The following is a 25,691-nucleotide window of genomic DNA, read 5'->3' as shown; positions in this document are numbered from 1 at the left end:
ATCTAAGTTTTGATTTGGTTGATCACACCCACCTCAATTCATCTATTCTGAAAGATGTGTCAGATATTTATCCATTTTCATTTTATTTATTCATTTGATTGTTTCACAGGTTGTCAATTGTAATAAACATTATTTTACAATATCTAATGAAATCAGCAACATTTTACCTTATTTAATTTGATTAGGTAACTTCATTCATTTTAGAATTGTTTTGAACTTAAAGTGTTGGTGAAAGGACAAGTCCTTAAGTCTGTAGACTCATGTCTATTGTCACAAGGCAAAAAGAACTCATTCAAAATGATTAGCCTCCTTTCCTTTTTACTAGTCGCTTGAATAGAGTGTAATTTTGGTGACCAAGATGACTCTGATCTTCGATCACAATCTCCAATCTGTCTGTTTTGAGGAAAGGGACATCAATAATTCAATCGACCCTTGAGTTATATACGCCCATGTATCCTACTCACACATACATGTGCAAAATCTAAACTCTCAGTTACACGAGTGGTCCAATTTAATTGAATTGATTTATGACTATAAACAATGAACAATTGTAACAAATTGACTCCCTTAAAGGGTTAGGCTCATTCAATTCACATGATTTTTGCACCATGGCTGGCTTCCATTGATACTATTGAATGAACCTTCTCGATGATGATTAGGCATCCACCTATCATTCAAAACTTCGGGGATATTGCTAATTTCACCTTGAAGGTGGGGACTATAGCAAAATCCTATGTATATATTTATATTTATTTATAGTTTTTCATGGACAACTAAAATCCATTGTTATAAGGAGAAATTCTAGGTACTTATATTTTGGTGATGCACAAGAGTATGTGCAAGTGGACCCCAATTTGGTGATCAAGGGTAGTGATCCCTTCCTTCCTTGTTTTGATAGATGATTACCCAAAAATTACCCAAATTAGAAGATTATTGTCAAATAATCACTTTATCTAAAAGCTTGAGCTATTAGAAGATAATGTATCAATATATATTAAGGGACTTTAACACTCCCCCACACGTGGGGTGGAACTCTGCATGGAACATATTAGGCAAGGGTGGAGGGATACTCACTCACACTATAAACAACCGCACGCGAGCATACTAGGCAAGGGTGGATGGATACTCAGTCACACCATAAACAACTGCACTAGAACATATTAGGCAAGGGTGGAAGAACACTAACTTATACCATAAATAATGGCTCTTAGTTGAAGAATATACTACAGAGGCATATTTGTGCCCTCGGATTTGAACACTTGACTCTCCACTTCGATACCATGCTACATGAAGAAATCATTAATGATTTTCATTAAGAGAGAAAATTATCCTCTTATAGAAAAGAAACAAGCTATTTTAACAAATTCTTATTGTAAGAACAGCTATACAATTGCCTAATCAAATATGTTACAATCTAATAAAAAAATTTAATGAAGAGCTTGATACAGATGTATAATCTAGTACAGCCCTTTGATCTTCAGGCTATTATGATATATATGCTTTTTGAAGAGTAACCATCAAGTCCTACGCCGTTGATATAAATAAAGGTGCTAACCTTCCAATCTGGAAGCTTTTCTATCCATCTACCCTTCACATCAAGGACTATCAATTAAATGGCTTAGATTAGCTATGTATGGCAACACAAATTCAGAATCCTGCAGTTCAAGCGACGACTTGCTGATGAAGACCCATGGCCCACTTAAAGTAATCCACAGACCCATCTCAATGGAAAACTGGCCAACAATACTCACTCAAGCTTTAGTGCACAAAAGAACTCTTTCCACAGTAAATAATACATAAAATAAAAATAAAATATAAAATAAATCATCATACCTGAAAATCCAATCTTTTCTCACAAAATTCAACACCACCCCTACAAAGATTGTTGCTTTTGGGTAGGTACAAAAGCAAGTCCTTTTCTTAAGGTCTGGTTCCTCTACTACCACTGTTGTAGAAGAGAATTCAGTGCAACTAGCTGCATGTGGGACCCACTAATGGTGTGTATGGCCTCACTTTTCTTAGGGTTTTCAGCTTGAAAAAACTCGGATACTCAGGGATAGTGTGTGATGCTTCATACACATCCACTCATATAGCATAGACTCAGCATACTTGAAAACCAAATTTAGCTGTCCAATCAGTGGGTCTACTAAAAATGGATTATGACCCAAAAATTACAATAATCTTATGATCCTAGATGCTTGATTGGTGGACATATTAAAATGGAAAACATCCAACGGTCCACGTCAAACGAGCAAATGTACATTGATCTGAGGCCATAATAATCTAAGCATTCTGATTTCTGGGACATAAACCATTCGCAATAGGTCCATTATTTGGACACTTCTATTTTAGGTAAATATATGGCACATTCACCATTTACGTGGGCATGAGTATGGAGCATTGCACTCTACCAGAGTATCAAATAACTCCTCCTTACACCTCCATTTTCTCTCCTCTCTTTATAGCAGACATGTCTTTTTGTGCAGAAAACCTCATGCAAACCCATCGCAATCCCTCCCACTCGCAATAAACATCATTCCATTAGTCACCCAAAGCCCAAAGATTTACCTTTAAAAAGAAAAGCCAATATGTACTGTTTTCTTCCCTCAGGACATACACGGTTTTTCTGTATATAGTCTTCTTGAAACACCACAGAACTATTTTGTTTTGTTATATTAAAAAGCCAAAACAGCAGGAACCCATTTCAGCATTTCGAACCCTCTCTTTCTAGTGTTGTAAGCGTTGTCAGCTCAGCTACTGGGATATACACCGATTTTCTGTATATAGCCTTCTTGAAACACCACGAACACTAGTTTTATTTCTGTATATTACCTTACCTTACCTTCTCCACACGCCTACGAAACTCCGGAAACTCCTGCCTCAGAAGAAACCCATTTCATCATTCCCCAAACCCTTCTGTCTGGACTGTTATTTATAGTGTTTAAAAGGTTTCGTATCCTCTGCTCACGGGACATATACCGTTTTTTTTCTGTATATGGCCTTGAAACATCAGAAAACCTCCTCTTTCAACCCTCACTGTGTATAACCTTCTGGAAACATCATACAAACTTCTCTCGTAGAAACCCATTTCACCATTCATGAAACCTTCCTTTCTAGTGTTTTAGCCTTTACAAACGCCGTTCTTGAGATATACACGATTTTTCTGTATATAATCTTCTTGAAACAACAGAAAACCTCCTCCCTGAGATACTATTTCTCTTTTTTCTTTAGGCTTTCCATCCATATTGTCATATGGGTTTTCTGCAGAAAACTCATGTGAAAATAGCCAGAAAACTCCTCTCTCAAGGACCCATGATTCCTATCACCAACAGAAGCTGATATTCTCAAAAAAGAAAAGCTGTTGGGTTGGGTTTTTTTTTTTTTGAAGATTTTGTTGCATTTTTTTACTCTTTTTTTTTTTCGGATTGGATGTTCTGCAGAGAAACTCGTGTAAACATCCCAACAGCTCTAAGAAAAAAACCTAGATAAAAATCATAATCAAAGCCTCTGTTTTCGACCGTTTTGATCTTGATTTCTGTTTGCAGACACGGGTTTTGTGCAGAAAACCTTCTGTAAAAATGGAAATGTCATTTATCAAGAAAACCCATTTTGTTGCTTCCATCAATAACTGAAATAATCATACAAACAATCCCATACTTGTTGCTGCCTTTTGGGAATTTTCAGAAACATGGGTTGTGTTCATGGAAAGTGCTATTGCCACTGCACGCCGTCAATATCTGATGAGGAGGGCCAAGATTACAGAGACATAGGCCCGCATTCCACCACCAGCATCCTTGAAAATCACCGACACATACTCACCGAAAGCTCAGTAGGATTCGTCCCCGTTCCTTCTCACAACTTCCATTTGCAATACTCATTCCTCACACAGCGTGGATACTATCCTGACTCTCCGGATAAGGAAAATCAGGACAGTTTCTGCATTCATACCCGAGTCCAAGGTAACCCGAATCTCCATTTCTTTGGGGTGTTCGATGGGCACGGTCAGTTCGGCACTCAGTGTTCAAATTTCGTCAGGGATAGGTTGATTAATATCTTGGGAAATGACCCCACATTGGCAGATGATCCTAAGAAAGCTTATGATTCGGCATTTTTAGCTACTAATTCTGAACTCCATGATAGTGAGATTGATGATTCACTGAGTGGTACTACCGCGATTACTATTCTTGTTAGCGGGAACACTCTTTTTGTTGCGAATGTGGGTGATTCAAGGGCTGTGATGGGTGTTAGAAGTGGGAATTCTGTTCTAGCAGAGGATCTTTCAATCGATCAGACACCATTTCGGCAGGATGAGTATGAGCGGGTGAAGCTTTGTGGGGCCAGAGTTTTGACCATTGATCAGGTGGAAGGGGTCAAGGATCCAGATATCCAGAGCTGGGGTGATGAAGAAAGTGATGAGGGTGACCCACCGAGATTGTGGGTGCAGAATGGGATGTATCCTGGGACGGCGTTTACGAGAAGTGTGGGAGATGCAACTGCTGAGAAGATCGGTGTGATTGCTGATCCCGAGGTGTCAATGGTTCATCTGACGCCGGACCACCTGTTCTTCGTTGTTGCAAGTGATGGGGTTTTCGAATTCCTCAACAGTCAAGCGGTTGTGAATATGGTAAGGCCATTGCTAGCTTATCCAATTCCTTTGAATTTTATGCATTTTAGTTGTTTTATTTATTTATTGATAGCCTGCTAATGGGTATTGTGTTTGGGGGTTTGTACGTCTTGCATGCTGATAAACTGCTCTTGCTTGCTGATAAATTAAGTTCAGTAATAGAAAGAAAGAAGTGGAAATTGGAAAAGTTGTGTTTTTCAATTGACAGTTTGACACAGATTTGTTGTGTTTGGTATGTCTTGGTTGTTTCTTTTTTCGTATCGCTTCTTTTGGGTGGTGATTGCCAAGGATTCTATTTACGGTGTTTTGTTTTGTATAGGGAATTGGTAAAAATTCTTCATCTTGCAATTCACTTTCATGATGAAGAAGTAAGAACTTTGGTTCTCGCTGAAGTTTGTGTAGTTCTTTTAATTCCATTCATGAAGCCATTGCAGTTTTGGTGACTGCATCATTTGGCAGTTGAATGTTTTGATTTCCTATGTCATACAGTGCTTGTTACAGATGTGGTGCAACCCAATTATCGAGTCAATGAGATCTGGACACCTGAATTGCAAATAACTGGACAAGAGTACACTCATAAGAATATTTGAGTAGGGGGCTTTATTGATATCAAACTTATCTTCTAAATACTTAAGCCCCCACACCCCCCCCCCCCCCAATGAATCTTTAATGAATATCCCCCAACTATTTAAATTGATTTCAAATCAATCTCAGTTGATTTCAAATCAACCTATAATTTATTTAAGATAATAACATTTCTACTAATAAATATTGGCCTAAAATAGTTAAAGCAAATCAAATAAATACCCCCAAAATCTTCAATCATATCTTTCACATTTGCCTCCTTATCTTCCATAAATGGCAAATGGGATCTTTGACTTTTGGGCCTCAATTTTTGCAACAAACAACTCAAAATCAGTATATGTTGGGCCCTAAAGTGGGTTGTGGGCCTACATCATTCTCCCCAGGTTGGAAAGAACTCGACTTCAGCGAGTTGGACACCTCATACAAATAGTAGATTTCACCCTATCTTTTCAATTTGTTGCCTGTGATTCATGTGCATTCAGAATATAGCTTGTTCTTTCATTTAACCAAGGTTGCTTGTATTATCCCCATTGAGTGTTAGTAGTCTTCATGCACAACACTTGTTCAACTTCTCCCTTCTTTTTCCTTGGGAACTATTTATCCATATCGACAATGACTTCATCTTGCACGTCAGACACCGCACCATGGTACCCAAATAAATTTGCCGCATTGAAAGTCAATGAGATATCTAAGTCATCTGGTAATTCAATCACATAGGCACTGCCACTCAACTTCCTCTTGACTCAACATGGCCTAATCATCTTAGACTTGAGCTTGTTGTAAGTTCCCCTTGCAAATATTTCTTTACGGAAATAAACCATAATTAAGTCACCTTCTTTATTTATCTTCTTCACCAATGTGTCATTGTACCTGGCATTGTTCTTTTCAAAGTTCTTCATCTAAGCTTGCAGCCTCGGTTGTCTGCTTGGCGAAAGCATCAACAATTTTTGGTCACTTGATCTTATATTGATGATAGTTATAAGTACATGACGTGGACTTCTCCTATTTATGATCTCAAATGGGATTTGCCAGCGGTATGATTTACTAAGTTGTTGTAAAAAAACTCGCTTGAGGTAAAGCCAAGTCCCACTGAGATATATTGTCATCTACAATACTCCTTAAGAGGTTACTAAGGCTTATGTTAACTACCTTGGTTTGGCCGTCTGTTTGAGGATGATATGCGCTAGATAATTGAAGCTCAGTCTCCAATCGCATCTATAAACTACACCAGAAATGTTATAACTAACTTCAAATTATGGTCTGAAGTTATCGTTTTTGGTATCCCATCCAATCGCACAATCATTGGAAGAATATGTAGGCGATATGCATAGTGTTCATCATCCTTTTGCATTAAATGAAGTGGGCTATTTTGAAAAACCAACCCACGGGGCCACTGGAATGGGAGGCATCATTTAAAGGCCCATGTTCTTTGGAGACTTCGCATTGGCAACATCGTGCTACGAACTGTTCAATGCCACAAGGTATATGAGGCCAATAGTGTTTTTACTCCACCATGGCTAATGTTTTATTTCTTCCAAATTGCCACCCAATTCTCCTCTGCATAACTCAGATAGGATCTTCTCTGACAACGATCATTTGGGAATGCATAAGTGCGAATCCTTGAATAAATATCCATTATGCGAGATGAATTCACACCTTGACTATCAGCCATCCACACATCCGTCGAGCACCTTGTAAAAAATGGGGCCCTTCTTTTTTTGTCTGCTTGGCGAAAGCATCAACAATTTTTGCTCACTTGATCTTATATTGATGATAGTTATAAGTACATGATGTGGACTTCTCCTATTTATGATCTCAAATGGGATTTGCCAGTGGTATGATTTACTAAGTTGTTGTAAGAAAACTCGCTTGAGGTAAGGCCAAGTCCCACTGAGATATATTGTCATCTACAATACTCCTTAAGAGGTTACTAAGGCTTATGTTAACTACCTTGGTTTGGCCGTCTGTTTGAGGATGATATGCACTAGATAATTGAAGCTCAGTCTCCAATCGCATCTATAAACTGCACCAGAAATGTTATAACTAACTTCAAATTATGGTCTGAAGTTATCGTTTTCGGTATCCCATCCAATCGCACAATCATTGGAAGAATATGTAGGCGATATGCGTAGTGTTCATCATCCTTTTGCATTAAATGAAGTGGGCTATTTTGAAAAACAGTCCACCATAAAAAATAAAAATTAAAAAAATAAATAAATAAATAAAAATCAAATCTACCCCTCTTTTGAATCCTAGGAAGACCCATAATGAAATCCATGGAAATATCAACCCACGGGGCCACTGGAATGGGAGGCATCATTTAAAGGCCCATGTTCTTTGGAGACTTCGCATTGGCAACATCGTGCTACGAACTGTTCAACGCCACAAGTTATATGAGGCCAATAGTGTTTTTACTCCACCATGGCTAATGTTTTATTTCTTCCAAATTGCCACCCAATTCTCCTCTGCATAACTCAGATAGGATCTTCTCTGACAACGATCATTTGGGAATGCATAAGTGCGAATCCTTGAATAAATATCCATTATGCGAGATGAATTCACACCTTGACCATCAGCCATCCACACATCCGTCGAGCACCTTGTAAAAAATGGGGCCCTTCTTTTTTTGTTCTTTTAATGCCTCAATTCCTATGATCTCCATGGCGTGTGCATGGTATTAAAAAACAATTACTCAACAGCCGTAATGGTTGTTAGTCTATTACACAACAGTAATAGTGGTAAACATTTTGTGATATGGGGCTATAATGCCATTTTGAACTAACGGCCGTTATGGGGGCAATATAGCTTATTCCTTTAAAAATCTTTTGACCGTTATAGGGCCATAACACCATAATAGTCATAAGGTTGGCCGTTATGGCCACCATTACTGTTATTGAATATCCTGAACATGTTCCTAATAGAAAAACCATCCTACTCTTAAGCATCTACCACTTCGTTCTGACTTTTAGCTCTATGACACAAAAGAAAAGTATTTTTTGTAGAAAAACCATCCAGTTTGCATGACGAGCACTAAGTTTCTTCCGAGAGTTGAGAGATCTCAATGCCTCTTGGTCTGAGTATATAATGAATTCTTGATGAATCAGGTAATGCTTCCAATGTTCTAACACTTGGACCATTGCATAGAACTCAAGATTATATGTGGAATAGTTTTTTCATGTATCATTAAGCTTCTTGCTAAAGAAAGCAATCAGCTTGCCTTCTTGACTCAACGTCGTGTAAATGCCAACTTTCGAAGTTTCGTTTCCACTTCAAAGATTTTGTTAAAGTTCGGAAGTGCAAGAACTAGAACCTTCGTTGTTTTCTTATTTATGATACTAAAGCATCGTTCGTCCATCCCTCTGCGCATGCATTCGGTGATTGGTGCAATGAGAGTAATAAAATTCCGGATAGATCTCCGATGAATATTGCCAAGCCATGGAAAGAACATACCTCTTAAAGGGTACATGGGCTGGGCTACTCCGTAATGACCTTGATTTTTTCCTGGTCAAACTTGATACCTTTTGCAGACGCAAGATACTTCCAAAACACAACACTATCGACAAGGAAGAAACACTTTTTCAAGTTAACATATAGTGATTCTATCCATAGTACTTCATATATTTTCTGTAAGTGATCAAGGTGAACAGATGAACCGAGACTAAAAACAAAAATGTCATCAAAATAAACAGCTAAGAACTTCCCCATGGAGGGGAGGAGAATCTTTTTCATCAACCTCATGAAAGTACTTGACTCATTTGAGAGGCTAGATGTCATCGGAAGCTACCCGCACAATCCATTTCAAGTCTTAAACACGATCTTCAACTGTCTCTGAGCTGGATATGAATATGACGATATTTTCTCCTGAAGTCAATCTTTGAAAAGATCCTTTCTCCATACAACATGTCCAACGTATTGTCCAATTGCTAGGAAACCGGTACTTGATAGTAATCCGGTTGATCACACGACTGTTCACACACATCCTCCAAGATTCATCTCAGGGGTTAATAATTCATAAACTACACATGTTGACATTTTTTTTTGAATTAAACCCTTTTGTAGCAACTTAGTTCGGTGTAGCTCGACGTGTTCGGCTAGACTCATTTAGTAGTGTGCAAGTTTCGGGAGGCTCAAATCCGACACTAAATCATGTGGTGCTTAGGGGTTAATAATGCATGAACTACACATGGTGACATGCTTTCCAAATCAGATCCTTTTGTAGCAACTTATTCACTTGTCGGTGGAGCTCAATGTGTTTGGCTAAACTCGTTTAGTAGTGCGCAAGGTTTGGGGGGCTCGAATCAGACACTAAATCATGTGGTGCTGAATGTTCCTCATAGGAGGAAGCCGGGCTGTGAGTTTTTTGGGCACCATTTCTTCATATTCATGAAGCAACTCTTTGATAGGAGGTGGATCTTACTTGTGTGTGTCTTCTTTAGCAATTAAGACATAAATGATGCTAGTCTCCTTGCTTTTCTCTTCAAACTTTTCTGCACTGAGCGATTTCTCATCCCTTCTTTTTCAAATTTGGGTGTTGGAAGATGTTTCATTAGGTGCGATGTGATATTTAACACCATCCTTGACGAAGCAATAGGTGTTTGCCTGAGTCAAATGCACCATATTTTGGTCTCAAAAAAATATGGCATGCTTCCATGGGGATCACGTCACATCACATTTCATCCTTGTACTTAGATCCAATAGAGAAGGAAACTAAACATTTGGAGTTAACAAAATTTTCTTCCCCTTTTTTTAACCAACAAATCTAGTATGAACATGGATGCTTGTGTTCTTTAAGTTTTGATTTATCTAGCATTTCTTGTGAGACGATGTTCTCACTACTCCCCCATTTACCGGAATCCTGTATATCTTCTCACAAGAAGTGTGAGTGGTCCAGAAGATATTGTATCACAACCATTGCCCCTCATCAATCACTTGAGGCATCGATAGCATGGTCCGTTAGATAACCAACTCGTTCCTATCGCCTTACACATATGCTACATTTTCCCCAACATGCGCCCCATCATCATATGCATTTTCTTCATATTTTGTGTCATCTTTGGCTTTAATTTGCATACAGTTAGAAGTGTCTTTAACATATTTGCCTTTCTTGGGCGAAGTTACTTTAACTGTGGACTAATGTTCAAGACAGTGAAAAGAATGATGTCCTAGCTGGCTACACTTAAAGCATGTGTAAGGAGTGTTGTTTTGTTCCGTCTTGAGTGCATTAGCCCTCGTCCATAACTACTTCCCTTAGGTTGGTGTATTTCTTAATTTTTGATTGTTGGCCCAAAGTCCCTTGACCCATGGGAGGCCATGTAGTTGCTTTACATGGGAAGTTAGTATGCTACTACATTGTTGTTAACGGTCCTCATGGGGCACCAGATCGTCTCTCAAGTCTTCAAGTAATTATCTCCTCAGTTTTTAATTCAAGTACATATACATCAGACATTTTAAATACATCTTTGAATGTCAATTCATTTTTTATGTTTTGGTTAAGACCATTAAGATATCTTGATATCTTCTTATCTCCATACTCATGAAACCCTGCCCATGCTGTCAATGTATGGAACTCCTCGCTGCATCATATATCGATTTATTCTCTCGATAGAGATAGTGACATCTTTGATAGAGGTCACACTGCAGTGTTGTCCTGTGCAATTGTATATGCCATGCAGGAAGTATGCCATGGCATACTAAAGTATGCAATGGTTATGCGATGGCATAATGGCATAACCATGACATACTCTAGCATGCGATGGCATAATGGCCAACAGTCAAATTTCTTGTAAATTGTAATAAGTTATAACTTGTAACTTGTATCGTATGCATCAACTCATCAAGATTCAAGTTATCAATACAATTTCCATGTTTGTAATTTTCAATAATTAATTCTTTCTTAGTGTAACTTGTTGATTGATTACATTTGTTTTGTTATATATAATATAATATAACTCAATGTATAGATGGTCTAACAGCCAAACTACAACGAAATATTGCTTATGCGATTTTATGCAATTTGATTATGATGGCGTCATTCACCGGCAAGAACTTCCATCATACTAATGAATGGTGGAGAACTTCTAATGAGGGCATCACTTCACGTACACCTTTGCGTACGTATCAGAGGAGGAGGAGGGCTGCACCGATTTTCCTGTGGCTAGGCAAGTACCCGTGATCGTGTCGAAGACCCCATGTGTATATGCGAGCATCTAGAAGACCCTACACTGGGAAGATGCACATTAGCTGCTTTATGGAGTGATCCAGATCGTTAGATTGGAGGGACGTGACGATCGGGCCGTTGGATAACATGATCGGGCCTTTGATCATGGATTGTCCATACTAGTTTTTGGTAGATTTTATCAACTTATAAGATTTAGTTTTGTTTATGTTATGTTTGGATACCATTATGAGTGTTTTTAGTTGATTTTAGTTAGACTAGGGCTATTTTCGTCAAAATTCACAAAACATGTTGTTTATTGTAATTTTTGAATTTTCTTGGAGCTATAAAAGAGGGTGGGCATGTGAACCTCTCCCTCATTGGATTTTGTGATTAAAAAAAAAAAACAGAGAGAAAAAGCTCTTGCTTTCTTCTTCTTCCATCTTCATGAGATTCGAAGATACTTCCATGCGATTTGGAAGGGAGATTAGCGTGAGGCTAATATTCATCAACGGAGGTGTGAGGTTTCCATTTATCCTCACATCATCATCTCTTTTCCCCTCCATCAATGTATTTTCTTCTAATTATTCGATTCTCCCATCCTAAGCCTTCATTTCTCCTAAACCCATCTTTCCCTTATCTATCTACCATCCAAACCTTAACCGACCTAAACCCATCCATCCCATGCCACACGTGTGAGTCCTTCGGGTTGGCCACACCTTGCCCCTTTTGCTTTTCCATCATCGTTATATCAAAACTCCTTTCTTTCATTCCCAAAACTGTAACCCTAAATCTAAAATCTCTAACTTTCCTACTTTCCCAAATTATCCAAACTATAATTTTTACCCTAGGTTGTATTAGGTCTTCTACTTTGAAATAAACTATACCCTATGCTAATTGGATATCTCAACATCCATTAGATCCTAGTTTCCTTTTATTTAATGATCTTGTGTGACGATGTTGGTAACTTAGGCTAAGATTGTGCATGATGTTCTTTTGGTTTTCATGGGATTCGTGATTATTATGGCAATGCTTGTGTTATTTTGTTAATTGTCTTAATTTTATTACTTGATCTCACATGCTATTTGGTTCATGCATCGGTCCTGCATCAAATTTGGTATCAGAGAGCTTCCACCCATGAGGGACATCTAGCATGCCATTGATCTTCTCCCTGGGTTGACTCTATTAAACCTTCTTCATTATCGAGTGAACCCTACGGAGTATGCTAAGTTGAAGAGGCAAGTAGATGAGCTCCTCAAAAAAGGTTTCATTAATGAGAGTTTGAGTTCATGTGTCATTCCAGCGCTTCTCACACCTAAGAAAGATGGCACGTGACGCATGTGTGTAGGTAGTCGAGCCATCAATAAAATCACGGTCAAGTACCGGTTTCCTATCAATAAAATCCATGTCTTGTGAATTTTGACGAAAATAGCCCTAGTCTAACTAAAATCAACTAAAAACACTCATAATAGTGTCCAAACATAATATAAACAAAACTAAATCCTATAAGCTGATAAAATCTAAAAAAAAACTAGTGTGAAAAATCCACGATCAATGGCCCGATCATGTAATCCAACGGCTCGATTCCCTCCAATCCAACGGTCTGGATCACTCCATAAAGCAGCCTATGTGCATCTTCTCAGTGTGAGGTCTTCCAGATGCTCGCACATGGGGTTTTCAGCACGATCACGGATACTCGCCTAGCCACAAAGAAATCGGTGCAGCCCGCCTTCTCTGATACATACGCAAAGGTGTACGTGAAGTGATGTCCTCATTAACTTCATAGCTACTAACTTAAGCTTCTGATTGTATGTGATTTTCTTGTTTTCAAATTTTTTTCCACTATGCTTAACCAATCAATTAAGTTGTGAACAAAAATGAAATATTCTATTCTATTCAACTCGTTTTTCATGCCTCTTTCTATCAGCATTAGTATCCCATTATAATAATTGATAATGATCCAACTCTTCCCATAGACCCTGAAGAGTGGAATAATAGGTAGCCAAACTCTTCTTCCTTGATGAAGAGTGGCAGCCTCCTAGCATAGCCGATAGCACAAGCAACATTCTGCCATTGGGAATAAGTTCTAGTAACTTTATCCTATCCTTAGTTGTATGCAGGAACAAGATTCTTTTACTGATATGAGGTTGTATAGAGTTAAGTAGCCAAGACATCACCATAAGTTTTCTTGCTCCCACTTATTATACGAAGAATCATCAATAGCTAGTTCCTTCCGCCGACCATTTATGTACCTAGTTTTCTTTGCTTGCCAATATGCATCTTGACAGATTGAGACCATTTTAGGAAGTTAGTGCCATCCAAGTTTACAGTTATGATTTCCTCTCTAGGATTGTTATTATAAACACCATAGTTGGTATGGAACTTGAGGCCTCAAAAACATTAGAAGTAACCTCTGAACCATTGGTAGTAGACATCTTCTCATAGAAATAGCTCCTTCTATTCTCCAAAGAATAGCAAAAAATGCAGTCCTGAATTTCATAGGGGCTTAACAAAAAACTAACCCAAAAAAATTGACAAAAAAGGGGCTCAAATAGGGTTATATGCCACCACCCTTAATAGATCTCATTATAAAACTCTTAAATCTCAACATTAGCCGCATCAAATCAATATGGAAAAGTTCCACAAAAAAATAAAAAATAAACTTAAAAATGGCACACACAATAAACCAAATCAGGTCCCCTTTTATTCAATTCTTATTAAGTAAAAAATAGCAAATACTTACCCAAAGATCACGAAAAAATCACAGCAGTTCTTCTAAAAATCATTCTCTGCTAGATCCCTTACTTTTCTTCTTCAAGGGACCATCTAATGGTGAGATCACCCATATGGCATGATGATGTTAGCAGTGGGCCCCTCTTATGAAACTTGCAATTAATGCAAGAACATGCTTTGATACCAAGTAGAAAAGAGAAATAAATCTTAGAGGGAAAGGTAGAGAGAAGAAGAAGAAAAAGAGAAGGAGAAAGGAGAAGAAAAGAAAATGTTTGGAGGAAAGGAAAATAGGAGATGTGTCGCTGACTGGGTTAAGGACACAACCATTGTCCAAATCGTCTGCTACCAACTCTGGGAACCGCAAGGTTGCAAGGTTCCTGGGAAACGATGTTCCCTTTGTAAAGTAGGCCTTTTGATAACTAAAAGGGTAGCTTGCCTGACCCTACCACGAGCAAGGCTAACTTCATAAAATTGTAAATAGGCCCTTATTCTATCCAATATTTTAAAAAGGTCCTTTTCTAAACAGTCTCAACAATAACATTTGTGTTCCCGTTGGGTACGGGAATACTCGAGAAAATTATACTTGATAGCTATTGGTTCAAACTTGTCATGAACATAATCAAGCTGATGTACGAAACACACACAATCGAACACCTTTGGAGGAATAGAGTGGAGAAGAAATTGAGGACACAAAATAAAATGGTGACTTTCAATCTAGGACCGATGAAGGCATCTGACTTGTTAGGTACCCTACTATAAAAACTGCATCACTCTAAAATATTTTAGTAACCTTCATATTCAAGAACAACACTCTTGCAACCTCAAGTAAATGACAATTCTTACATTCAACTACTCCATTTTGTTATGGTGTGTGTGTACATAAAGTTTGGTGAATAATGCCATGAGATGAAACATGTGAGTTAAAGTCATGAGATAAATATTCCACAACATTATCTGAATGTCGAACACAATCCTTAGAATTCAATTGAGTTTGTGCTTCCATATGAAATTCTTTAATACTATAAAACACTTATGACCGATGTTTCATCAAATATAGCCATGTCATACGACAATAATCATCCACAAAAATAACAAAGTAATTGAAAGCAAATAAACCAGTAAGATGATCTGGACCCCAAATATCATAATGTACTGCATAAAAATGTTAATTGCTTCTCTTGTCCACACGAGGAAGAAGCAACACTTTATAGTGCTTACGTAACTCACAAGCCTCACACTCTAATCTAGACACACGCGACAATAATGGAACTAGATTGATGCAGGACAATTAACCACTTGCTCTAAAAGCTCGAACTGTTAGAGCATGGCGGACAATTAACCACTTGTTCTAAAAGCTCAAACTGATAGAGCATGGCGAATCAAACTATTTATCTCATAGCCTAAGCCCCACATCTCATGGGTTAGGACCTCAGCCGAACCCCCCTCATGGGCCCCAAATCACATGGGTACCGCTTCACATGAGCCACCTGCCTCACACGGGCCGCCCACCCCGAGTGTGCCCCCGCATCCCACAGGCAACCCCACTCGAACCCGATGTGAAAATGTATCTGCATTAATCACCCCTGGTGAGGAGTCTCGAACACGAGACCTCCCGCTCTGATACCAATTTGATGCGGGACAACTAACCACTTGCTTTAAAAGCTCAAACTGATAAAGTGTAGCGAATTAATCACTTTATCTCATAGCTCAGGCTCCACATCTCATGGGTTAGGACCTCGGCCGAACACCCTCCGTGGGCCCCAAATCACATGGGTACCGCCTCACATGAGCCACCCCCCTCACACGGGCCACCCACCCCGAGTGTGCCCCTGCATCCCACAGGCTGAGCCCGATATGAAAATGCCCTTGCATTAACGACTTTTCAAACTACTTACAGAGGGATGACCAACCTTGGAATGCCACTAATGTGGAGAGATGTATGTTCGTACTGCAACACTAGTTATTCCACTATTGAAGTAATGGAGTCCATTTTTTTAAACAATGATGATATAATATAAAAAGGCTGAAGCCAGAACATACAAATATACAAATATATAGAAGTAAACAACTCCCAGACAAAATCCCTTCAAAAGCCAAAAGGGGAAGATTGAAATATCTAAGCTGCACCTCAATCCTTCATATTAAGAATTGCCCTTTTGAACACTTGCACTGCTCCACTCATTTTGTTGTTGAAGCAACGTTGATTTCTTTCCCATCATATCGCCCAAAGGGACACTAAAAAACTTAATTGCCTCTCACTTTTCCCTTTTTTCCCTATCCCCCCGCAGTGCCAAGCTATGAGAAGATCCTTCATCGACTTTGAGAACACCCATAGAACCCTGAAAGATTAGAGGAGCAAACCCCATACCTCCCTAGCAAATACGCAATGAATGAATAAGCGATTCGCAAATTCCGCGTCTTTGAAGCACATCAGGCAAACGTTTGGGAGATGCATGTTTCGCTTGCCAAGATTGTCTATTGTTAGCACTTTGTTCCTACCTATTAGCCAACCAAAAGCCGCCACCTTGAAAGGAGCACTATAGTGCCATATGAAAGCCATTGATGCCACCTCTGCATTTTCGGCCGACGCACTCAGGAGATGATAGAATAATCTAACTGAGAAAGAACCTGTCTTAGACTTGAACCATCTCAAGGAGTCCGCTTCTGTAAGAAGAGACAACTTCGATAACAACTCAAGCATAAGCAACAACTCTTCGAATTCCCCGTTCGAAAGATTTCTTCTAAAACTCGGCATCCATGTGACTTCCTCCTCTCTTTTTGAATAGAAATTGCTGACCATCGCCCCCTCCTTCCTAGCTAGCCTTACTAGAGATGGAAATCTCTCACGCAACGACACCTCTCCCACCCATCTATCAACCCAAAATGTAATTCTCTTACCATCCCCCAAATGAAAGCCTATACCCTCCCACACCCTCTCTTTCAAATAAGAACATCAATACAAGGATGAAGCCTTTGTCCACCACCCTCCTTCCTCCACCCCATATTTTTTTCGCTATTACCTCCCTCTACCTAACCTCTACCTCTGACCCAAACCTCCATACCCATTTCCCTAATAGAGCTAGGTTCATCTCCTCCAACTTTAAGATCCCTGCTCCTCCTTGAACCACTGGTTTACAAACTTCATCCCATTTCATTAGATGGCTTGTGCTTCTCTCCCGACCCTTCCCTTAAAAAAAAATCCCATCTTCGCCTCTCTAATGCATTCAAAATGGATTTCAGGCACTTGTACAGAGACATAACATAGACCAGAAGATTCAACATAGATGATTTAATCATGACCAAGCTCCTACCCATAGATAAGCACCTTGACTACCATTTAGAGATCTTTCTTTCACACTTTCAATTATGCCATCCCACATGTGCTTCGCCGGCCTTCCTATACATAATGGTAGCTCCAAATACATTTTGGAAAAGAAGCTTCCCTGCATCCGAGCACTTATGCAAAAGCCTGCACCCTCTCTTTGGAAATGCCTACCCCTAAAATCTCACTCTTGGATATATTAACTTTCAAACCTAAAACGCTCAAAGCTTACTATAATTGAGTGGAGACTTTCTACAAAAAAATCACATGGCTTACACAATAAGAGTGTGTCATCCGCATACTATATATGAGAAATCTGAAAATTCGTATTATTCACGCAAAACCTTTTACCAATCTCACCTGAACCCCTCTATCAAACATTTTACTGAAGGCCTCCATCACTGTGACAAAAAGTAAAGGCAATAAAGGATCGCCTTGTCGCAATCCATAGGAAGCAGCAAAGAAACCTTTTTGATGAGCCATTCGCCAATATGGAGAACTTTGCCGAACTTACACATGTCTGAATCCAAAATCGCCATTTTGGGCCACATCCTAACCTGCCCAACATATAATCTAGGAATGACCAATCCACATGTCGTAAGCTTTTTCCACATCAAACTTGCACACCTTCCTTCCCTCTCCTATAGCAAGAGTCAACACATTCATTGGCTAAGGGAGATCAATCTACGGTTTGTCTCCCATCCACAAAGGCCCCTTGCGATTTTGAGATAACATTACCTAGCACTTTCTTGAATGTAGAAGCCAACACCTTTGCTAGAATCTTATATGGACCCCTTAACAGATTGATAGGAGGAAAGTCTTTCAAACATTCTGCTCCTTCCTTTTTGGGAATCAATGCTATAAAAGTAGCTCCCAATTGTGTTGCAATTAAGCCCTTTTTGAAAAATCCTTGCATGAAACCAATGACATCACCTTTCACGCATCCCCCAAATTTCTGATAAAATGCTATTGGGAAATCATCTGGCTCAGGAGCCTTATCGCTACCCGAAATGACATCACCTTTCACACATCCCCAAACTTTCTGAAAAAAATGCTATCGATAAACCATTTGGCTCAGGGGCCTTATTGCTACCCAAATCTGCCACTGCTTGATTTCATCTTTAGAACACGGTAGTTCCAACGAGTTTGCCTCTTCGGCCAAAATAGCTTCAAACTGCAAATTATCGAGTGCCGACCTAATTCCCCCACACTTAAACAGTAGGTCTTTATAAAATTGGACTACAAATTCACAATTTTTTTTACTTTCCCTCAATCCTTTGACCATCCCCCACTAATGAAGAGATCTTGTTTATGCATACCCTTGCACTAGCTGTTGCATTTAAAAACTTGGTATTCTTATCTCTCTCTTTCAACCAGGTTGCCTTAGACCTTTGACACCATTTGATCTCCTCCTCCCTCAACCTAACATTGTATTTAGCTTTGAACACTAGTTTATGCTCTCCACAAATCATCCTCCCCATCTTTAGACCCTAGAATTCACAATAAGAATGGTAAAATGTGACAAAACATAAGGAATTGTTTAGTTTACCCACATACAATAAACTCGAAGGAAATTTAGGCAAAGAGAAATTTAGCAACATGAAATTCCTCCCTTTGCCTAAGCATAACTTCAAAATCTGTTGACAACGGTTGATAAACATTCAACTCTTCCCACATTCCGCATAGGGCAAAATAATATTCTCCCACACTTTTATCTCCCTGCTGAAATGCAAATATATTTTGTAGGTCATAAATATGGGTTTTTCTCCCTAGAATACATCTCCTTTAAGGTATCCTAGACGCCTTTGGTGCTCTTGAGAAAGATAACATTGGCATTGATACGTGATTCCATGCTATTCCACAACAATGCCCTAATTTGGGCATCCTCTGCCACCCAATCATTATAATCTGTTGCAATGGTATTAGGCTTGGAGGATGTCAAATATTTAACTTTCCTCTTTCTAGTCAGAAAAACTTCTATAGATGTACTCCACTGTAGATAGTTTGTGCCATCAATTTCATTAAAGTTACTTGGAGGGGCACCAAATCCAGTGAGGATAAAATACTGTTCTTGGGATCTTTTTTGGAATCCATCTAAATAATAACAACAATTTTCCTTCAACAAACTGGTGTACAAAATCAATACCTGATTTTGACCTACAACTTGTCTCAATCAACACAATGAGGGTCTTCACGAACATCTGAATTTTCAGCCCTCAAATCGGATTTCATGCTTCACAAAACTTAATGTAGATCGCACACTGGATGAATGATGGCCCACTTTGAACCATCACTGGGGTATAATGCAAAAGCGGGCCTTACACATACTCGTTAAACACGATTTCACCACTCATCATGTGGGGGTACAACACCCGGAAGAGATTAGGTTAGATCAGCCCCAAACACTTTAGGGTTTCCCACACTAGAGAGAATGAAAAAAGAATAAGAAGAGGAACTAAGGTAAAGAAGAGAGATCGAGTAGCAAAACCCGGATCAAAGTCGCTCTGATACCATGTTCTCAATCTAGAAGAAAGAATGTAAGGAGAGAGAGAGAGAGAGAGAGAGAGAGAGAGAGAGAGAGAGAGAGAGAGCTCTAATGCCCCCACCCATCTTGTTTTATTAGTAGGGCTTCACTTAAAAAGGAAAATTACAAAAATGCCCTTACACCAAGAAACATAAATAAGCACACTACCATAGACTCAAAGGCTTGTGTATACTCAACCCATGCACAATGACCGGATCCCAACATGATGGACACATGTGATCATGTCACATGTGGACACATCACATGTATCCACACGTGTGATCACATCACACTTGTGACTATTCTAACAAATGGTTTGTTCAAAACAATCATGAAGCAATACATTAGACAAGGATGAGTAGTAATTGAGTTCTCTCAACTACCTTCCCATTCTACTCTCTGCCCTTTTCCACATTTGACATGTTACTTTCGCTCTCCATTTCAGGGCTATGTTTCTGATTCAATTAGAATTGCATCTTCCTTGGAGTGTCACTTTGCTGCTTAAAGCCAAACTCCCACACCCACATACCTACTGCTCAAAGGGTCTTTATATATATATATATATATATAGTGGAACGCTCACCTACTAACCAGTTCGTATGTACTACATACGAACTTTTTTGAGAGCTCATCATATCTGATGAGTCTCGAAAATCTGAACGGTCCACATGAAGCAGAACCTCATGAAACCCCCTGATACCAAATTTTACTTTGAACCAAAACTTCGGTGGGCCATGAAAAATGCAAACAGTTTCTTCCCTTGATTTGAATCTCTTTGCTATGGCCCACCAGAATCTTAGATGATGGTGAAAATTCATCCCCTGAGGTTTCATGGGATTCTGCATCTTATGGACCGTTCGGATTCGACACCCATGACACATGTGCGAAGGTGCGCACGTGCGTAGGTGAGCATGCCTCTCTCTCTCTCTCTCTCTCTCTCTCTCTCTCTCTCTCTCGCTCTCTCTCTCTCTCTCTCTATATATATATATATATAATATATATATATAATATTTATTTAGTATACGTCCCCTTCAACATTTGTATCCTGTGCATATAAGACGCGAAGTCGATTTATCACTTGTTCACTTCCCTTTCGCCAAAGTTGTGTGAGAAGGCTTGTTTTACTTTTTTTTCTTGGGTGATCCTGGGGACTATCAAGGTCTTCTTTCTTGCATGGCATGGAGGCAGGTCTGGGAAAAAAGGAAGTGCGATGAGGAGGTTAGCTTTGTTGATTGGCCTTTGGTCCTTGGGGAGAGAGTAATAACCAATGCTTTCGGAACCAGTGACTTTGGAAGTCTTTAGAAGGGCAAAATCTGATGTGTTGGAGTCGGTTTCTTGATTTCTTGGGCTTCTTATTCTTGTTGGAGTGGGTTTCTTGATTTCTTATTCTCTTTTCTTGCTCCAGCTTGTGCTTTTGAATAACCCCTGTTGCCCTTTGGGCTTTCTCTTTTCAATAAAATCTCATTACCTTTCAACAAAAAAAGAAAGAAAGAAAGAAAAAAAGTTAACTTGCCAAGAGATGGCCTGCGACCCTATGACTCAGTGGTAGACTCACAAGAGTTTCAACATGAGCTCATAGGTTCGAGCACCCATTGTGGTGTGAGTGCTTGTGAAAAAAAAAGGAAAAAAAAAAAAAGAAGCTGCCAAGAGATGGATCCATATTCCCAACCCATATTTTTGAGCTGTCCACTCCTTGGAAGTTTTAGAACATAGTATCATATTTGCTTTGTTGCTTGCAACTCTGTATGTAACACAGAGAAGATTATGACATCTAATTTTCTTCCTTTGATTTCTTGCATCCAATTGCATATCTGCTCTCAGATATAGGGCCAGTTTGGATGTCCCAATTTTTTCAGACAGGACAGTTGGGCAGCTTTCCGATATGCAAATGGGAGAAATTTTGGCTGTTCTATACCATTTGCATGTTGAACCAGAAAACGCTGATTGTGGCTTCTTGGCAGACTGTGCATTCTTGTTTCGATGAGATTGTTTGAACGGTCCTGCAAATCCCTCTATCTGCATTTCCAGGTCCATCCAAACAGTCCCTTGGTAAATTCAGATCGTTTAAGTTTTAGCCAAAATGTTCTACAGGGTTTTCACGCCCGAAGCCCTGTATACACTCTTAAACGTACCACGCAGGGGAACTGACTGACACATTTGTTGCTATCCATAAATGGCAAATTGAAACCGCTATCTACACCCACCCTTTTTGATGGACACACTCTTTGCTACTTTTGGTAATATAATAGTATCTATCAAACAGAGTTTTTGTATATATAAAGTCAAGTACTGTTATTCATGGTTAATTCCATTCGTGTTTTCTTGCTTACCCTCAGTTCTCATATCTCCTTACAAATACTGCTGCCTTTTATACAGGTGGTTAAATTTGCAGATCCTCGGGATGCATGTGCTGCAATTGCTGCAGAATCATATCAGAAGTGGTTGGAGCATGAAAATCGGACTGATGATATAACAATCATCATCGTACACATCAAAGACTTGTGTAATGTATGAATGCCACTCTGTACTGATCACCTGAAAGAAGCTGATTATCAAGTAATTATAGGATACTGAGTCATAGGATTCTGTACATTTGGAGCCCGTGGTATGGTGATCGACCATTGATCAATGGGGTTTACCCCAGAAACATCCAGATTGAAGATCCCAACCTTCCAATCTTTGGCCTTGTTTCCATCTCTAATCAAAGCATTGCTGTATTGTTTTTCATGATAATCTATTTTCATGCCAAAGGGTTTGTGTGTTCTAGCTTGGGAAAGTTTTTGGGTTCATTCCCCATCAACAGTGGAGATCGTCAGATCAAAGGCTTGGATCATCAAACTGTGGACCCACTTGCAAGGAATGCTCAACTCATCAAAAAATATACATTTCTTGAGGCTTGTGGCCGATGATTCGTCGTATCTATGTGGGTTCATTGCTGAATCTTTCTTGGGATATGATCAGTCAGGTGCTGGTGCAACTGATCGAGCCGTTGGAACCAACACCAAGACGGCTCGACTAGTGGTAGAAAAAGGACCATCTGAAAGATTGGTTTTCAGGAAATCAGAAGATTATCCTTGCACGAGCGGGAGATTCTCAGAACTCCAACCTTGTCCTCACGATCTTCCCACTGAACTCAGTTTGGCATGTGTCGCACAATCTCCGTCACCTACCAAGTCCTCAGAAACGGTGTGTTGCTGTGCTGTTCCAACTGTTGATATTTCATGCATTTTTCTACAAAGTTACATTGTTTCTTCTTTTCATGACAGTGATAAAATCAGACGGGCATAGGGAATTTGATCGTTTATATCCTGCTTAAAATGCATTAAAGGGTAATGTTCATACTCATGTCTGAAACTCATCCTTGAATGGAAATCGTAGGAAAGTGGTTTATATATTTGAACTTCTCATATGTCATACTGAATCATCGAATGTACTTAACTAAAATGAATTTTGTTTCTTTTAATAATTTGCATTCCATCTACCTTAAAATACACATGTTGCAATTGTATTTATTACACGGATTAAGACCCAAAGGCGTGTTTTCCAGGAAGTACCAAGTTGTGGGAATTCATCCATGATACACATGGCATACGTGCGCACCAATCTAAAGCAGCTAATTCATGAGCACCATTGCGGACGAACTGATGGAGCATAGCCCAAAATGCACTATAATTAGACAATCCTAACCATCAGCACTCCAAATTCATCAATCTTTTCATTAATTTAAAAAAAAAAAAAAAACAGTTTGAATTCATCAGGCTAAGTCAGATGATTAAGATGGTCTTATTAGCATCTGCAGGCTATGCTCCATTCACAATGGGATGCATTTTCTGGATAGTCTAGATTGGTGTGCACTTATGCCTCATATAGCGTGGCTGCCAAAACTTGCAAGTCGAAATGCGTATTTGGAGTCTAGTTGAAGTTCCAAAGTATTGGGATTGGCGCACGTATCAGCAGGCCCTAAAACCGACACATATCAACCAATATGTACTTAGATACCAGTGTGATTTTTGAGGACGCCGATTAGCTACTGAAAGGTTGAGTCGGCAGACTTGCTACTGAAGTGATGTCACCAAGTTCTGTGGGCCCCACCATGATGTATGTGTTGTATCCATGCTGTCCATCCATTTGGAGAGATCATTTTAGGGTATGAGCCAAAGAATGAGTCAGATCCAAAGCTTGAATGGACCTTGCCACAGAAAGCAGTAGAAATTGAACACCTACCATTAAAAACTTCAAGGGGCCACAGAAGCTTTTGATCAAGCTGATATTTGCATTTTCCCTTCGCTCATATCTTTGTTAACTTATGAACTGGTTAGATCTCAAATAAACATCATGGTGGACCCTAGGAAGGTTTCAATGGTGGGCATCACTCTCCCCACTGTTTTCTGTAGTGGGGTCCACAGAGCTTTGGATCCGACTCATTCTTGGGCTCATGCCCGAAAATGATCTCGCCAAATGAATGGACGGTGTGGATACAATACATGCATCATGGTGAGGCCACAGAACCTGGTGATGTCACTTTAGTAGCGAGTTGGCTACTTAACCTGTAAGTAGCTAATCCTCATCTGTTTTTTTTTTACTGTTTTAGTGCCGTATGTCTAATACATAGAGATGCCAATGTGATTTTTGACTGATTCATTGATGTATGTCCAATTAAAAAAAAAAAAAAAAAAAACATAATGGTATCATTGTTTCCAAAGCATTGATATACATGTGTGCCGATATTTTGAACTGAGTCTAGCTTACCCCAGTGAACCCACTTTAAAAACGCATCTGTTAAAGTTCAATTTAACATGCATGTCATACTAACCTGCTTTATGGTGGCAGATCAGCAGAAGGCTTGGGGGGTCTGATCTTCTAACAATGGTGGCAGGAGCAGTTTGGTGCTGTTCTCAGTTTACCATCAGATATTCTTAGCCTACTAATTCTTTAATCAACTCTTATAACCTTGTCTACACACAGATCTTGTATATAGTTGATTAGGCTTTCTTTTATTCAAGGCAAAAGACATTTTACATCTTTGACTACTCAGCTCTTATACATGTGCTAATCCAACATAAAGAAAGAAGAGGTGGGAAATTGCTGTGGGATGTTCGTGCGTGCTTTCTACAAAAAAATGGAAGGCATGGCTGACAATAAGGAGGTTATGAAGATGTTGACTTTCATTTGAGTTTAAGAAAGAACAAGGTGGTCTTTTTAGAAGCTTATGGCTGCTCCGTCATGCACTTGTTTGCACCGAGCTCATCAACTGCCATACTCTTCAACAGGTTGGTTTGGATGCTCATTTTCAGATACTTGGAATGTTAGAGTGACTCACCGGTATTGGTGTCAGTAAGTTCATTGTCTTGCTCTTATGCTGCATTTGGATGCACTGATGGATTGAATTTCAATAGTTGGTTCAATAAAGTGGAAATAACCAAATTGCAGTTATTATCTTAGTATTCATACAATGGACTAGTGTCGTGAACATGCCAACTCCTCACTTTCACTTGTGTGGTACTTCGCACTTTCACCTGTTTTACACTTGTGCAATACCCCAACGCGATTCGAGTCAGCCTATCTCTCACTTGCACCATTTGTTCTTGACATCAAGAACTAGATAAGGATGCAAAAGAACTCAAGAGAACACGAGAGGGGGGCTATAAAAGTTTGCGTTGTAGTGAAGGAGAGACCATGACAACTTTAGGAGTGAGTCCTAAGTGAGGACTTCCCTATAGGCAAGGTCTAGAAACCTTTAGGAGTATAC

General features: G+C 39.3%; 1 protein-coding gene across 3 annotated transcripts; it reads left to right on the top strand.

Moving 5' to 3' along the window:
* Window positions 1-2,497: 2,497 nt before the first annotated feature.
* On the top strand, window positions 2,498-24,962 carry LOC131231954 (probable protein phosphatase 2C 35). Of its 3 annotated transcripts, XR_009164580.1 has the most exons (5): window positions 2,501-4,624; window positions 22,319-22,450; window positions 22,904-23,128; window positions 23,209-23,271; window positions 24,773-24,962. XR_009164580.1 is itself a non-coding variant. In XM_058228377.1 (4 exons), the coding sequence occupies exons 1-4, from the start codon at window positions 3,689-3,691 to the stop codon at window positions 24,860-24,862; spliced, it is 1,383 nt and encodes a 460-aa protein (XP_058084360.1). In that variant the 5' UTR covers window positions 2,499-3,688; the 3' UTR covers window positions 24,863-24,962. The 3 variants fall into 3 exon arrangements, 1 of the variants encoding a protein (XP_058084360.1); XR_009164581.1 differs by lacking the exon at window positions 22,904-23,128 and having other exon boundaries at window positions 2,498-4,624; XM_058228377.1 differs by lacking the exon at window positions 23,209-23,271 and having other exon boundaries at window positions 2,499-4,624.
* The last annotated feature ends 729 nt before the right edge of the window (window positions 24,963-25,691 follow it).

The sequence above is a fragment of the Magnolia sinica genome, chromosome 17, assembly GCF_029962835.1.
Source record: "Magnolia sinica isolate HGM2019 chromosome 17, MsV1, whole genome shotgun sequence".
Classification (NCBI taxonomy): Eukaryota; Viridiplantae; Streptophyta; class Magnoliopsida; order Magnoliales; family Magnoliaceae; genus Magnolia; species Magnolia sinica.
This window is presented reverse-complemented; position numbering and strand designations above follow the sequence as displayed.